At 37.3% G+C, this 14,226-nt stretch overlaps 2 protein-coding genes across 4 annotated transcripts in view; one reads left to right on the top strand and one right to left on the bottom strand.

The window, feature by feature from the left end:
- The window catches only part of LOC18611855 (callose synthase 5), an 18,795-nt gene extending 15,474 nt beyond the window's left edge, over nucleotides 1-3,321 (top strand). For both annotated transcript variants that reach the window (XM_018123489.1, XM_018123483.1), the window contains 4 exons: nucleotides 701-1,513; nucleotides 1,924-1,974; nucleotides 2,065-2,250; nucleotides 2,717-3,321. In XM_018123489.1, the coding sequence (XP_017978978.1) occupies nucleotides 701-1,513; nucleotides 1,924-1,974; nucleotides 2,065-2,250; nucleotides 2,717-2,947 (1,281 nt within the window). In that variant the 3' untranslated portion in view covers nucleotides 2,948-3,321. The remainder of the gene's footprint in view (nucleotides 1-700; nucleotides 1,514-1,923; nucleotides 1,975-2,064; nucleotides 2,251-2,716) is intronic.
- Nucleotides 3,262-14,226, bottom strand: LOC18611854 (transcriptional corepressor SEUSS). 2 transcript variants are annotated; one of them, XM_018123496.1, is made up of 10 exons: nucleotides 13,789-14,226; nucleotides 11,782-13,051; nucleotides 11,580-11,699; nucleotides 10,111-10,168; nucleotides 8,739-8,953; nucleotides 8,567-8,635; nucleotides 7,924-8,021; nucleotides 6,986-7,079; nucleotides 5,697-5,766; nucleotides 3,262-4,692 (listed from the first exon to the last, which is right to left on the bottom strand). In XM_018123496.1, the coding sequence occupies exons 2-10, from the start codon at nucleotides 12,817-12,819 to the stop codon at nucleotides 3,752-3,754; spliced, it is 2,703 nt and encodes a 900-aa protein (XP_017978985.1). In that variant the 5' UTR covers nucleotides 12,820-13,051; nucleotides 13,789-14,226; the 3' UTR covers nucleotides 3,262-3,751. The 2 variants fall into 2 exon arrangements, with proteins under 2 accessions (XP_017978985.1, XP_007048382.2); XM_007048320.2 differs by having other exon boundaries at nucleotides 10,111-10,159; nucleotides 13,789-14,224.

Here is a 14,226-nt window from a genome sequence, read left to right as displayed (position 1 = left end):
CCTGCCCACCTTAGGGGTGGGACTCTTGCTGGGTGGATTTCTACCCCAGCTCCTGCAAAAAGCCAGAAGTTTGTCCCCTTAAACCCACTGCTCCAAAAGGAAAAAAAAAAAAAAACCCAAAAGGAAAATCACTATTATTAGTGCCCTGTTTTCTGAGTGACTAAATCTGAATGTAGTACTTGGAATTAAGTCATTCTTAAGAAATCTAGCTAAAACAGGAGAAAAAAAAAAAAAACTCTATTATGTTTGTATGTGAATGGATTCAACGGGAAAAGGTTAAAAAAACTCTTATCCCTTGGGTTACTACTCATTAAATAAATATGCACACACTGGTTCACATTTGTCTTTGTATTAGATGCAAGGTTTTCTATTCATCAAGAGCTCCCATTTGTCTTTCCTTTCAAGTATTTGTCTTTCCTTTTTTAATGCCAAAATGCCTGTAGAAAGTTAATTTCTTTCACATTTTCAAGGTTATACTGGGAAGGAGGTCTTGAACATAGAAGCAGAGTAGATTTTCAAGTAATTCGAATAAAAACTTTATAAGTGCCATTCCATCATGAAAACATTAAACCTATGGAGTGGTCCAGCAATGAGAGATGCAGATTAATTCGAAAGTTTATTAATTAGTAGTTTTGTTTCTTTTGGCTCTCTTACCTTACTTCTTTTAAGCTAATGTGAACCCCTTCCTGTTATTATGCAGTTGGTTGTCTTTACAGTCTATCTTTTCTTGTATGGAAGACTTTATTTGTCATTAAGTGGTTTGGAGCAGTCAATAGTTAAGTTTGCTTCAGCTAAGGGAGATGATCCCCTAAAGGCAGCCATGGCTTCACAGTCTATTGTTCAATTAGGCCTTTTGACAGCCTTGCCCATGGTCATGGAGATTGGATTAGAGAGAGGATTTAGAACTGCATTAGGTGACATAATAATTATGCAGCTTCAGTTGGCATCTGTGTTCTTCACTTTCTCCCTTGGAACAAGGGTCCATTATTTTGGGCGCACTATCCTGCATGGTGGGGCAAAATACAGAGCAACAGGGCGTGGTTTTGTGGTTCGGCATGAGAAATTTGCAGAGAACTATCGACTGTACTCAAGGAGCCACTTTGTGAAGGGGCTGGAGATTATGGTATTGCTTATATGTTACAGGATATATGGTTCTGTGGCAAGAGATTCTACAGCTTATGCACTCCTCTCATTTTCAATGTGGTTTTTAGTCGTCTCCTGGCTGTTTGCTCCTTTCCTTTTGAACCCATCGGGATTTGAATGGCAAAAGATAGTAGAAGATTGGGAAGATTGGGCAAAGTGGATTAGCAGCAGAGGTGGTATTGGAGTTCCCTCAAGTAAGAGCTGGGAATCTTGGTGGGATGAAGAACAGCAGCACCTGCAGCACACTGGGTTTATGGGACGTTTGGTGGAGATTGTTCTTGCTCTGCGCTTCTTCCTTTGCCAGTATGGAATTGTGTATCATCTAAACATGACCAAGAATAGCAGACAAGGAATACGGCAGAGCATCATGGTGAGTATTAGTATATGAGCCTCTAACATCTTCTGCTTTTAACACTGTTTAACTTGTCATCTCTAGCATTAAAGGAAGACGGGAATCTAAATTTTAAGGTTAAAAACCATTTTTTTACTGTGGCCTTTACTATGTTTTATTTGATTAATTTATCATTAAATCTTTCAGAAAAAAGGATTAAAGAAAAAGATCTAAGATTTTACATCTTCGTGCTTCCTTAAGGATGCATACCGGCATATGCTAAAGGACGAATGCCATGGCAGCACATAACAGTCTGTTCTTATGTCATTCAGCAAATAAAACATTTATACGAGTTGAATTCTGTACCCTTGCTACATATTGAAAGATCTTGAGCTTGGGGTTGTTAATTTGCAATACCAAGAGTATTTATTTTTCTATTATGCTTTCAGGTTTACGGTCTGTCCTGGCTGGTCATTGTTGCGGTGATGGTTGTTTTAAAGGTGAGGCTCAAACTCCATGTAATCATTCAAAATGAGAATATTCTGATTTCTGTTACTAGCTCCAAACACTGATGCACTTTTAATCTGCAGATTGTGTCCATGGGTAGAAAGAAGTTCAGTGCAGATTTCCAGCTGATGTTCCGACTTCTTAAGCTACTCCTGTTTGTCGGGTCTCTAGTAATTATTGCTATGCTGTTTTATTTCCTTGATCTCACAGTTGGAGATATCTTTCAGAGCCTACTAGCCTTTATGCCGACAGGGTGGGCTCTACTGCAGGTACTTGGCTCATTTTGAGAAGCACTTCTGTCTTTGTAGAAATTCCACCTTTTTATTTTTAACACCGTCTACATTGCATAAGCGATTCTGACTACTCTAATTTTGTGTGTGAGCCAACTGCCAAAAGCTTGACTTTTGAAAGTGTCTGCTTATGTATTCTACGTAATTATCTTTATCATGAAGTTTGAGCCATTTTTCCATCCTTTGGGCCATTCTATTTTCGACCAATTTTCTGAATTTTGGAACCTAAATATGAAATTATGGACATGCCTGATTTGGAAAGGATATTGACATGTGCATTTCTCTCGTCAACCAAATTCAGTACTAGAAGAAACTAAAATTTCTCTTTACATTTATTCTGATAAGTATCCATCCCATGTACAATAACCCCGTATCTCATAGTCTCAGTGGTAATTAAGTATATTTCACTCATAACTGAGTGCTTTCTTTTTACAAAAATGATCAGATATCACAAGCATGCCGGCCAGTGGTGAAGGGCATCGGAATGTGGGGTTCTGTCAAGGCTCTAGCAAGAGGGTATGAATACATGATGGGGGTATTCATCTTTGCCCCAGTTGCCATCTTGGCCTGGTTCCCCTTCGTCTCAGAATTCCAGACTAGGCTGCTGTTCAACCAAGCTTTCAGCCGAGGGCTTCAAATCCAACGTATTCTGGCCGGTGGCAAGAAGCAAGCGTGACACAACAAATACAGAATGACGATTTATCGAAAAAAAGAAGAGGATGCAGGAGCTGGGTACAGAGGGAAAGCAGTGGTTTGTAATTGTAGTGGAAACACAAAGTGATGAGCCAAAATAACGCATACGAGGGCCCCGTTGTTATTCAGATACATGCTCCGAGTTTTCCTTTACTCTTCATTATGTATAATATAAGCAAAGCAATGAACTAAATCTCTGCTAGAAGGCTGAGAGTCCTCTTCCTGGAACAGCAGAACGGCAAATTTGAGCCTTTACACTACATTCCAAACAAGGGCAAGTAATTGTTTCCAACATCATTCAAACAAACTGTTCAGAATTTATCCATTACATATAACTGCATTACTACTGTTTTTTTTTCCTTCTTCTTGGCTGCATATATTCAATATATGTATACAAAATTTCATCAAAAAGAGAACAATGTTGGGAAGCTATACTTTACGAAAGCCTCAAGCCAGAGTTCCCTTCTGGCACCTGTTATACAGAAAGAAGATACGGTATAACATGAGAACCATATACATTACTCAGACATCGAAAGGGAACCCTACAAGCACACTCCAAGGACGGGGGGAATCCAAGAAGATTTAAACAATTAACTATTCAACTGCCAAGGCCGAGTTAAACGTAATCATATCCTTCTCTATAATCAGTACCAGGCTGAAGAAATCCTCCTAACTATGCATGGCCACTCCAAACTCAAAAGTCAAACCAGGATGCATCGCACAAGCACTCTGTATCACCACCCACAAACCTCGGCAAATTCATAAAGAGTAATCAACAAAGCTAGTTTTAAGGGGATTTCCAATCAAATTGAAGATTATTAAAGCCATTTACTGCTCCAAGCCCATTAAGTAATCTGTTAGCTAATTCTTGTTGCTGATGATGGCTCACAGCATCTTGAGGCATCAATGGCATGCTCGCCCTTCCACTGAAATTCATGGAGTTATTCCCCATGGTGGATCTCATGGCGGTTGGGTTTGGAGAAAGACGCATACCACCACTCAAGTTGCCGAATCCTCCACCCCCAATGCCTGAACCGTTATTGATGAACCCATTCCCCATCAAGCAGCTACCACTAACCTGGGGAGGCCCATTATTGTTCTTCAAGTTATTCCTTACAGAACCACCACTGACCATGTTACTTGCTTCACTGAACTGTGATGGAATCATTATTTCTGGAATGATTTTTTCAACAGAGCTCTGGGATTCATTTGGGTCAACCTCACTTGACTGAGATGACTGCTGCGGTGGAATTTGTGCAGATGAATTTGCTGAATTGACATGGTTTGCAGTAATTGTAGGAGCCAATGCATTAGAACTTTGCGGAGGGAGATTAGATGAGGACGGCGTCGGAGATGAGAAGGGTGAAGAGGGATTTGGTTGAGCAGGTGGCAAAGTAGTAGAGGACCCAGCAGATGGGATCTGAACTTGGGTTCCAGCATAGGGACTGTTTGGATTGTTCATCTGGTTCTCAATCCTAGAATTCATGGAATTCTGATGGAGAACCCCAACAATGGTGGTAGCAGATGTAGAAGTGGATGTTGCACCCTGGGAGTTGTTTACACGGGCAACACCATTGCTTGTAGAAGGCTGCAGAACACTTGATTGTATTGAATGAGGATCATTATTTGCATTGTCTCCAGTAATTTGCTGCTGCTCCTCAGGTTGCTGAGCTGAATTATGCTGTGCAGATGATGGAGCACTCCTTCGTGGGAACTTGGCCAGACTTTCTGAACATGAATCAAAAATATTACTAACCAACACCTTAAGGGAAAGTGAAAACTACAACCATTTCCTTTCAAAAAAAAAAACTACAACCATTTAAAAGAGAAAAGAGACAGATCAATGACATTGCTACTTGTGGCATTTTAAGGTTTCCATAATAATTTTGATTTATTAACATTTTATGAGAGATGTTTATTGACATACTTGGGCCAAGATCATTAATTTGTCCAAATCATACATCTCAAGAATCTTCTTCAACATTCAAACTAAAACAAAACCAATGAAGCTAGTGCAACACTAGTATTACTCAGGGCCTCAAGCTCAGTCCGTATTAAACAGGACAAAGTAATCCTCCTAAATGGCATATGATGCCCATCCAAACGACCCTCAAAAGCCAGTTGAATCTCATGGTTAAAACTGCATCCAGTTTTATTTCCACACAAATAGCTAATATTGATCCAGTTACAAACTCTAGTCAAGTTAGCTGGCCTCTGGTGACATATTATCCCAGATTAGCTTGGGCACATAAAGGTTCCCAAACTGATGGTTTTATTACTCAATTTAAGCTTTGCTGGATAAATTCAGCACAATTACATAGAACAACCAAAAATGGCTACACTTGGAAGTGTAGGGTGGTAAACAGGACTTTTCTTAAACTGATCCTGAAGCATGACCTGACAAGTAAGCTGATTGTGAAATACTTCAGAGGATAAGAGTTTTCAATGAGCCACCCACAGTTCATCATTTTGAACTTGCAATCTGGTGGGGACAATTTGGTGCCTCCATCAACTAAGGTTTCTCTGGATTCTTGCAAGGGTATGACAATCTGAGCCAATTTGTTCCAGGTTTCTAGCTGCAACAAGGGCCTAGTACTCTACCTAATTATTAGGGGCTCAGACAGGCCAGGCAGCATAGGCATAACACAATTGATCAACAAGAATGCTTCTTAATAAATCAGTGAACACGAATAACGACTGTAAATTGGAAGAGCAGAATTTAATGAGAATACCCATGGGTCCCATTCCTGTCTCTCGGCTATAATCGATCAAATCTTTCATGCTATTAACGACCTCTGATATCTGCAATTGGTTAACCAGAACAAATAGGAAACCACCGGTTAGATCACATATAAACTTATAATTCCTCTTAAGCTAAGCTGGTAATATCATTTGTCTAGCCAATAGCTTTGAATTTGTGCTTCATGTAAGATGATATGAGAGTAGACAAAACACCATTGGGAGAAGGGACATTTGTAGATGAAGAAGAAAAGTTGGATAATAAGAAAAGGGTTTAAAAAATAATATATTAATATTAATCATATAAAGGAGTTTTGCCCACTAATCATTTTCACTGATCAAAAGACCTAAAATCTAATTAAGCTTAAACCCCACTATTATGATAAGGCTCATCTGTTTACCAAATAATTTTTCAATCAATACAGAATTTATCTCCCTATACCTGACAGGCACCACCAAAATACAAAAAATAAAAATAAAATGATTTTGAGGACCTAATTAGTCCTATCATGAATTTAGTCCCTATAATTTCATGAAATCTTGAGATCATTTCCTTAACATTAATTTGTAAAAAGCACATCTCCGTTTACTCATACTGCTGCTTACGTGCCACAAAGGGCACCAACTAGCAGTGCTAACATGTGCAATTCTAATAATAAAAATTACGACATGGTTTTTTTATGTTACAATTTTAGATCAGTCCCTCTGGTTTTATTGTGGAAACTTTCATCTCATCCTATAGAATTTCGTACAAACAAGAAAAATTGCTAACCCCATAAATCTCAAACCACTAAATTTCTAAATATGGTAAAATCTAGTTAGATGACTCTAATACTGGACAATAACAGAAATTAAGGCTTGATTTAGTAGCAAGTCACATTCAATCATTCAATTATTAGATATTGTTTAATTGTTGAATTTGCATGATAAAAAGAATATATAAATAAAAAGGGCAATGACAGAAGAAAAAAGGAAGAGGGAAGATCCCATTATTTGTAGACATAAAAGAAGTTATTACAAAATATGAAGAAAAAAGAAAGAAAAATAACAAGGAACAACATGTTTTGGTGCATTTGTAATTTTTCTCATGTTAAAGCCATATCTGCCATGTGACTGGTTTTACCAAGTAAAAAAAGTTATGATTTGAGATTAACAAAATTGGCAATTTTACTTGATTATAAAACTCTTGCAGATTAAACTAAAATCATTAGAGCAGAAAGACAAGCCATAAAGAAATGCTGTACTTCAGAACAACAGAAAATAAAGTTGACACCTATGATACCTGAAGGCACCGGACATATCTCTTTGTATATCCTAAATCATTAACTAAAGGAACATCCAAGGATTTTGCTAATTGACGAGCAGATGCAACAAACCTGCAAAAATGACTTGTATCATTGACAAAAGTGACAAGTGAAAAATGTGATAAGTGACTACTATACATATGTACAAATGGTGCGTGGAATATGTGAATCAGGAAAAGTTGGAATAGCGTTTTTTGCAAGAACAACACTTCTACATCACATTCAGTTAGATATTCAAGTCAACCTTGTACCTGCCATTAAGTAACATATGGGGGCATGATTTAAAACATGTTCTAACTATCATCTACACAACACAACTGAGTCTTAATTCCAAAAAGTTCAGGATTAGATACATGAATTCATTTCTTCACCCAGTTGATCTGACGTTATATCCTTTAAAAGATCCAAAGACATCAATCAAGTCCCTTCTCATCAGTTCCCTACCTGCCTCCACTTCAGACCTAATTGAATCAAATCTATCTTGCCTATGAGAGTAAGGGAGCAACCCTACATCTACGTTGCATGAGTAAACCATTTAAGTTATCCTTCTCTTCACTCATCCTCATTTCATGCAAGCTATATGTTCTTAAGAATATTTTCATTTCTTAGTCTAGCTTTTCTTAAATGACATTTCAACATCTCCATTTCATTTACACACATCTCATGGACGTTTTGTCTTCTAACCACTCGACCGATATCAGCACTGTAGACAATAGTATGGCCTTATGCTTTTATGACTTTCCTTTCAAATTTAGCAGGCATCTGCGTAGCACTTCTCCTTTTCATCCAATGTGTTTTAAATCCATGGATGACACCCTCTTCAAGTTATGAATAAATAACTCACATGTTACACAGACCACACGGAGAGCATAATTCATTAACTATGAGAATGACTTACTAAGAATAGAAAACTCACATATTACAGTTATTCTGTAAGTCCACTGCAGATAAGTTGGATGATGCATTCTGTGCCGATGCTTGATACTTCTGTGCAGCAGCTCCAAGTTGACTTACCTGGAACAACTTTAATCAATAACCATAGTCCATGAAAATGAAGCTCTTCCCCAACTTGTACCGGGATAAAGGCTTCATTGAATCTATGAAAGGGTGTTTTTCAGTTCATCAAACACCATTTTACCACCCTTAACACCTCCACCAGAGAAGATAAGTCAGAGCAAGCACAAAAGAGCAGGAGGAAAAAATCATGCCCCCCACCCCAAATAAAAAACAGAGATTTTTCCTTTCCAAAGCTCAGGGTGGGGAAATGGGAGGACCAGGGGGGAGGGGGATCTTTAACTTTTTCCTTCACCTTCTACTACTCCCTGTTTACACCATTTCTAAAAAAAAAAAAAACCTTTAGGCTTATCTATGTTCTTCTAGAGAGAAGATGAAAGGAACTAGCTCAACAATGAAAGATTTTTTTAGTGAACCAGCCTTACACTAACGCTTAACAAAGTCAAGTTAATTTACACTCATCGTGGCTCCATGAGAGGATGTTGCAAGACTGCTACTTAAGCACATAAATCTACATCAGACATATAAATCATCAGTGTATATACCTGAGGTATGATCAACCTTCGAGGAATAAGCTCCTCGTGACGTCGTGCACAAAACTCCCAAGAGCAAATCTAGATAGCATGAACACAGTAAGATAAGATAAACAGAATGTCAATCCATTAGAAGTTCCAAAAGTTATAACCTCTGTTAACACAGAATTTAGCATCTTCAAACCTTTAGATCTGGAGAGAACACAATACGAAGTTGACCATCCCGTACTACACGAAGATGCTCAAAGACACTCTCTTGTATTGCTTTTGCATAGTCAAGGACAATTTGACCATTCGCATTATGATATTCACGCGGCATATCAACATAAAGAAGCTCCTCCAAAGTGCCACTGTCATATTTGATTTTAAATAGCCTGGGTAGAACCTCAACAGTTGTCTCTGAGAGGACGAAGAAAGTGTTTCAAAAGCAAAGTTTTGACATTTACATCAAATTCCATTGCAACAATGAGGGGATGCTTTTCACATGTGTAATTTGTGCAATGTGGGACAAGAAATAATAGAACTTTTTCCCACACAGATACAAGGTCATATTCTTAACTCTCTCACAGAAGATGAACAAAATTCTACTTAGATTTTCAGCTGTTCAGCTTTTAAGGCATATCTTTGTTTCCTTTTCCATGAACCAGTCATTTGTTTTGAAGGCCGAACCACTCATTAAATAGTGATACACTTGTGCACCATGGAGGAATATAACTTATACATTCAACTATATTTTTCATCATCATATTGGAACTAACTACATGGAGTCCAAAGAAAATAGATTTATTCCCTTAAAATCACCAATCATCTTACTTTCAACAGTTTCACCATTCTACTCCTTCCGTTTCCATTCCTAAAACTTCAATACAATGGGATAGAAAAGTTAAGAAGCAAAATAGCATCACCTATGCCTGATTCATACATATACTATTGCTTTATGGCATTTCAAGTGAAGACCAAGTAAAAGGAATTTATCAATCCACCTGAGAGTAAACAGATAGGGCAACAGCCTAATGTCTATGATACTTAAGACTCAGACGATAACAGTAGAGATTGAAGACCCAACTTGTCAGTGTAGCTGTAAATGAACCCTATGTACCTAAACTACGATGCATGTCCAAAGAGACAATTACCAAGAAAGGTAGCATGCACCACTTCTTTTGGTTAAGTGTCTAAATATTTCTTTCTATCTATCATGCAAAGAAAGCCCGGATATTGGTTAAAGCAGGCATCAAATGTATCCTGTTTATGTTCAAAGGATCGCATTCAGATACAATGTCTTAATGCTAAAGCAAGAGATTAGAGCTTTGTCACTAATTGTATGCCAAATGACAGTAAATTAAAAAGATTGAATCCATAGTAGTCCCTATACTTTCCCAATACTCATAGATGCAGAACTCGATAAAACATTAGCCAAGAAGCAGGATCATTTACATAGAATACAGAACACTTTTATTGAAAGATATATCAGCTCCGAACTTAATATGACAAGATATAGTCAGCTCCAAAAGTAAGTCTTTAAATAACCATAAAATGTGGTGAAAGAAATAACATACCAAAACCACGACCAGGCTTGCGGTTGCATATTTCACAGTGCCATAAGTCCTGCAAATGCTGCAATTAAATTTCTAATATTTCCTCACAATGACCAAACAGCAAAATCTTCAGCTTTGTGAAGCATTCCAAAAATTGGAAAGTATCATATTAATTGGTCAAGACTCCAATGACATAAATAGATAGGCAAACAAGATCCTAGCATGCTCCTAGACCTGGCAATTCGTATTCATGTGTCTTAATCAAATTAGTAGTTATATGGGTAAATCAGACATGACACGATTAATTAAACACATCATAGGCCTAAACACGTACACAGATATATTTATTGAACATGTTACATGACACAATATGACATGACTAACACGTTTATTAAACACGCTGAGTTAAATTTTATATGACACAACACGATTGACAACTTTTTAAACACAATTAACATCAAGTAACATGTTAAAATTTGATTTTAATGAAATAACCTGTTTAAATTAAAATACTTTTTATTATTAAAACATATAACTCCGTTATTAAAATTTAAAACTAATAATCATAAAGCATCTATAACAACATAATAATTATCAAGGTTCCTAAATTAATTATTTAAAATCATTTTAACAAGATTTAAACAGTCCTTTAAATAATTATATTAAATGGGTTCATAAGTAGGTTATATGGGTCAACATGGTAACCCGATTAATTAAATGGATTAAATAGGTGTACTCGTTTAAGACACTTAATGGTCATATCTTAAAATGTTACCATGATTAACACACAAAACACGATAACCCAAAACTCAAACCCTCTAAATTCATGACGTTCTTATGTCGTGTTAACGGATTATTTCCAAAATTGCCAAGTCTACTTGCTCCCCTGTCAACCCACAACATACTACTAAATTCTCATTCTATTGCTAAGACCAGAGTTTTCCTTTATAACGATAGAAATCTGTTTTCTCCAAGCATATAAATCTTACTTAACATCAATGGAGAAAATTATTATCATATCCCCAAACCAACTACCACTTCTATAGTTACTTTTTATGACTGCCCACTTGAGATTATATTTTTCCTTTTAAATCATATATCTTTTGTCTCACACCTATGTATCTCACAAGGGGAACTAGATTCTTCATACTTATCCTTGAATGAGGCCAGGGCTACAACAGAAACTACAGCACCTTATCTGACAGTATTTTTCCTTTTCTTTTTTTGAGTCTGACTGTTTTCCAAACTAGCATAACTGGATGGCAAAGGTAATTATCTCTCATACCTCATTATTTGACATTTCACACTTTCATCAACTATTAACAAAGGTGATCCTCCGAGACATAATTTAGCAAATTTAAAATCTGGGAAAGGAGTGCACCAAGGATACTCCATGCCAACCACTCTTCCTCTCTCTTTCTAAAACACCAGCTTTTCCTCTCTCTATTGACAGTAAAGTGTAAGTCAATTAATGTCTTTAAACAACATACCTGAGGAAAAACACCATTAGTTTGGCGACTATTTCCATACAACGAAACACACCACCTTTTCTTTGCATTAGGAGCAAAAAATTCAGCAACAAATTTCCGCCAGAATTCAATATTGTTATCCTGCATCAAGAATAAGTGTTATTACCAAGTAAAAGGGCAATCACCAGAAGAACAAATCATTCCACAAAAGAATTTATCTTACATTAGGTCTGTGCTGTTGCTGATATATGTACTGGGTCAAACGCCGAGCGCAAGTTCCTGGTTCATAAACTGGTCTAACAGCAGATCTAATAGGCAAGTTCTGCGGCTGAAATTGAGTCTGTAGTTGAGGCCTTTGCTGAGGAAGTGATTTCAACAGTTGTTGCTGTTGTTGCATCTGCAAAAAACGCTGTTGTTGCAAAAGATTCATCTGCGCAATAGCAGCTTGAGAAGACTGCCTGGACAACTGGAGAAACTGCTGCTGCTGCTGTTGCTGCTGCTGCTGCTGCTGCAAAAACATTGCTTGATCAGACTGTTGACGCTCCAATTTCACAGGTCCTATGCCTCTTCCAATTTGGTTCTGTTGAGACTCTAGCTTCACTGGTCCATGGTTTCGGAATGACTGCAACTGTTGCTGGGGACCAACCTGATCATTCATAGTCTGAGGCTCCAACTTGACTGCACCAGGGCCCCCCAACCCTCCTCGGATTGATTGAAATTGCTGCTGTTGATGCTGTGGTTGGCTGTGAGAAAGAGGGAACTGTTGCATTGGCTGCTGATTATGCTGAAACTTTTGTGGCTCAAATTGCTGAACTTGAGATTGCTGTTGATCTAACAGTGCAGGGTTTCCAGAAGAGTTTGAAATTTGTTGATTCTGAAGTTGGCCTGATGACCCAGAGTTTGCAACATTTGATGGTGTGAAAGAAGGAGGTATATTAAAACCAATCTCATTTGCTGCAGCAGTAAGAGGATCAGAGTCAGCTGCAGCATCAAAACCTCCCCGTTGGAAACCACTCACACCAGATAGGCCAGAGTTCAAACCCCCATTGCCAAAAGTCTGATTGAGAAGTGATGAAATGTTTGCAGTGCTTCCTAGCAAATTCATGTTATACTGTGCTCTTGGTGAGACAAGTGAAGAAAATGTTGCTTGCTGAGGCATTGAGCCACCTTGAGACCCCAAAATAGCAGAATTCGATCGCATAAGTGCTGGAGAAACAGACTGGGCACCACCAATAGGAGTTGGTGGCCCAGACGGCACCATTTTCCTTGAAATAAGACCACAACAGCTCAACAAACTCACCAAAGTGAACTAATACGGCTTGAAGTCACCATACCCAGATATCCTGCTGAGCCTCCCCAGGCACCTTGACAGAGAAAGGTCTAAATTCCATTCAACCAAGAAGCAAAATCCAGGCAATATTCAGAACTAACACCTCCAGCTTGTCAGCGTTTTGGAACAGAAGTGACAACTGTTTCCTTCTGCCCACTAGAACCTGAATTATAGACAATAAAAGGGTTAATCCCAAGCAAGAAAAAGGGTCATGACCATTATAAGAATTTCAGCACTTGTTCACAAATAAGAATCTTTGGCCACAAGCTGAGACCATTTAGTGAAAATTCTATTTGATATTTAGAACAATTAAGCCCTAAAATACACTATCATAAAACACAAAGCCAAAACCCACCATCAAATAATTGTCTCTACTTGGCACATGTACTTGCAAATGTGGTTCAAGCAGAATATAATAGTATCAAAAGAAAATGATAGTGACATTATGCAAAGTGAAAAACAAGATGAAAAAAAAAGATCAAAGTGAAATAATTCCATCTCCCAAATTCAAAATACAAAAAAAAAAAATGAAGCTTTCATCTATATTTGGTTGCAAGTAAAATGTAGGAAAAAGAAAGAAAATCCAATAATTTAACGCTAAAATTACAACCGGAGTCAATAAAAATTGAACCCTTCCTCCCATTCTAAACCCAGAAACCAACACCCACAATAAAAAAAAGAGACTAGATATCAATGAAAACCCACATATTAAACACAGAAAAGAATATCATAATTCACCAATGACATGAAATCCCAAAGACAAAGAAAAAAGAAAAGAAAAGATACATGAAAAGTATGGGAAAAAAAGTGAAATACTTTTTGTTCTTCATTCTCCCAAACAAAGAGAACCCATTAAAAAAAAAAAAGAAAAGAAAGGAGAGAAAGAGGGAGAGAACTTACAGTGTCAAGTGGCAGTGTTGAAAATTCTTCAGAGAAGAAATTGTTGATCTTTTCCGCAATAAACCCAAAAAGATAGCCGACACAACTCCAAACAAAGCCGAATATAATAATATTAATTATTTAAAGTAATTATTTTTATTTTGTCTTGAAGCTCTTCTCCAATAGGATTTCTTTGGAATTTGAATGTGATAACAAAACATTATCAACAGATTATCATTATTGTTATTAGTATTAATATCTATACACGTCCGTACAATTTTATTTACATATATATCCTTCTTTTTTTTTTTTGGCCTTTTTGGGTATTTACTGCAGTCTCTGCACTTTCTTTCTTCAGTCTGTTTTCTTTAGAAATAGAAAGAGAAGAGAGGCGCAAAGAGCGAAGAAAGACAGTGTACCCAGAGTTTATGTGTGTGTGTTCTTGCGGACGTCAAAATT

Source organism: Theobroma cacao, chromosome 1 (assembly GCF_000208745.1).
Source record: "Theobroma cacao cultivar B97-61/B2 chromosome 1, Criollo_cocoa_genome_V2, whole genome shotgun sequence".
NCBI lineage: Eukaryota > Viridiplantae > Streptophyta > Magnoliopsida > Malvales > Malvaceae > Theobroma > Theobroma cacao.
Note: the sequence above shows the minus strand (reverse complement) of the source record. Positions and strands in the feature narration are given on the sequence as shown.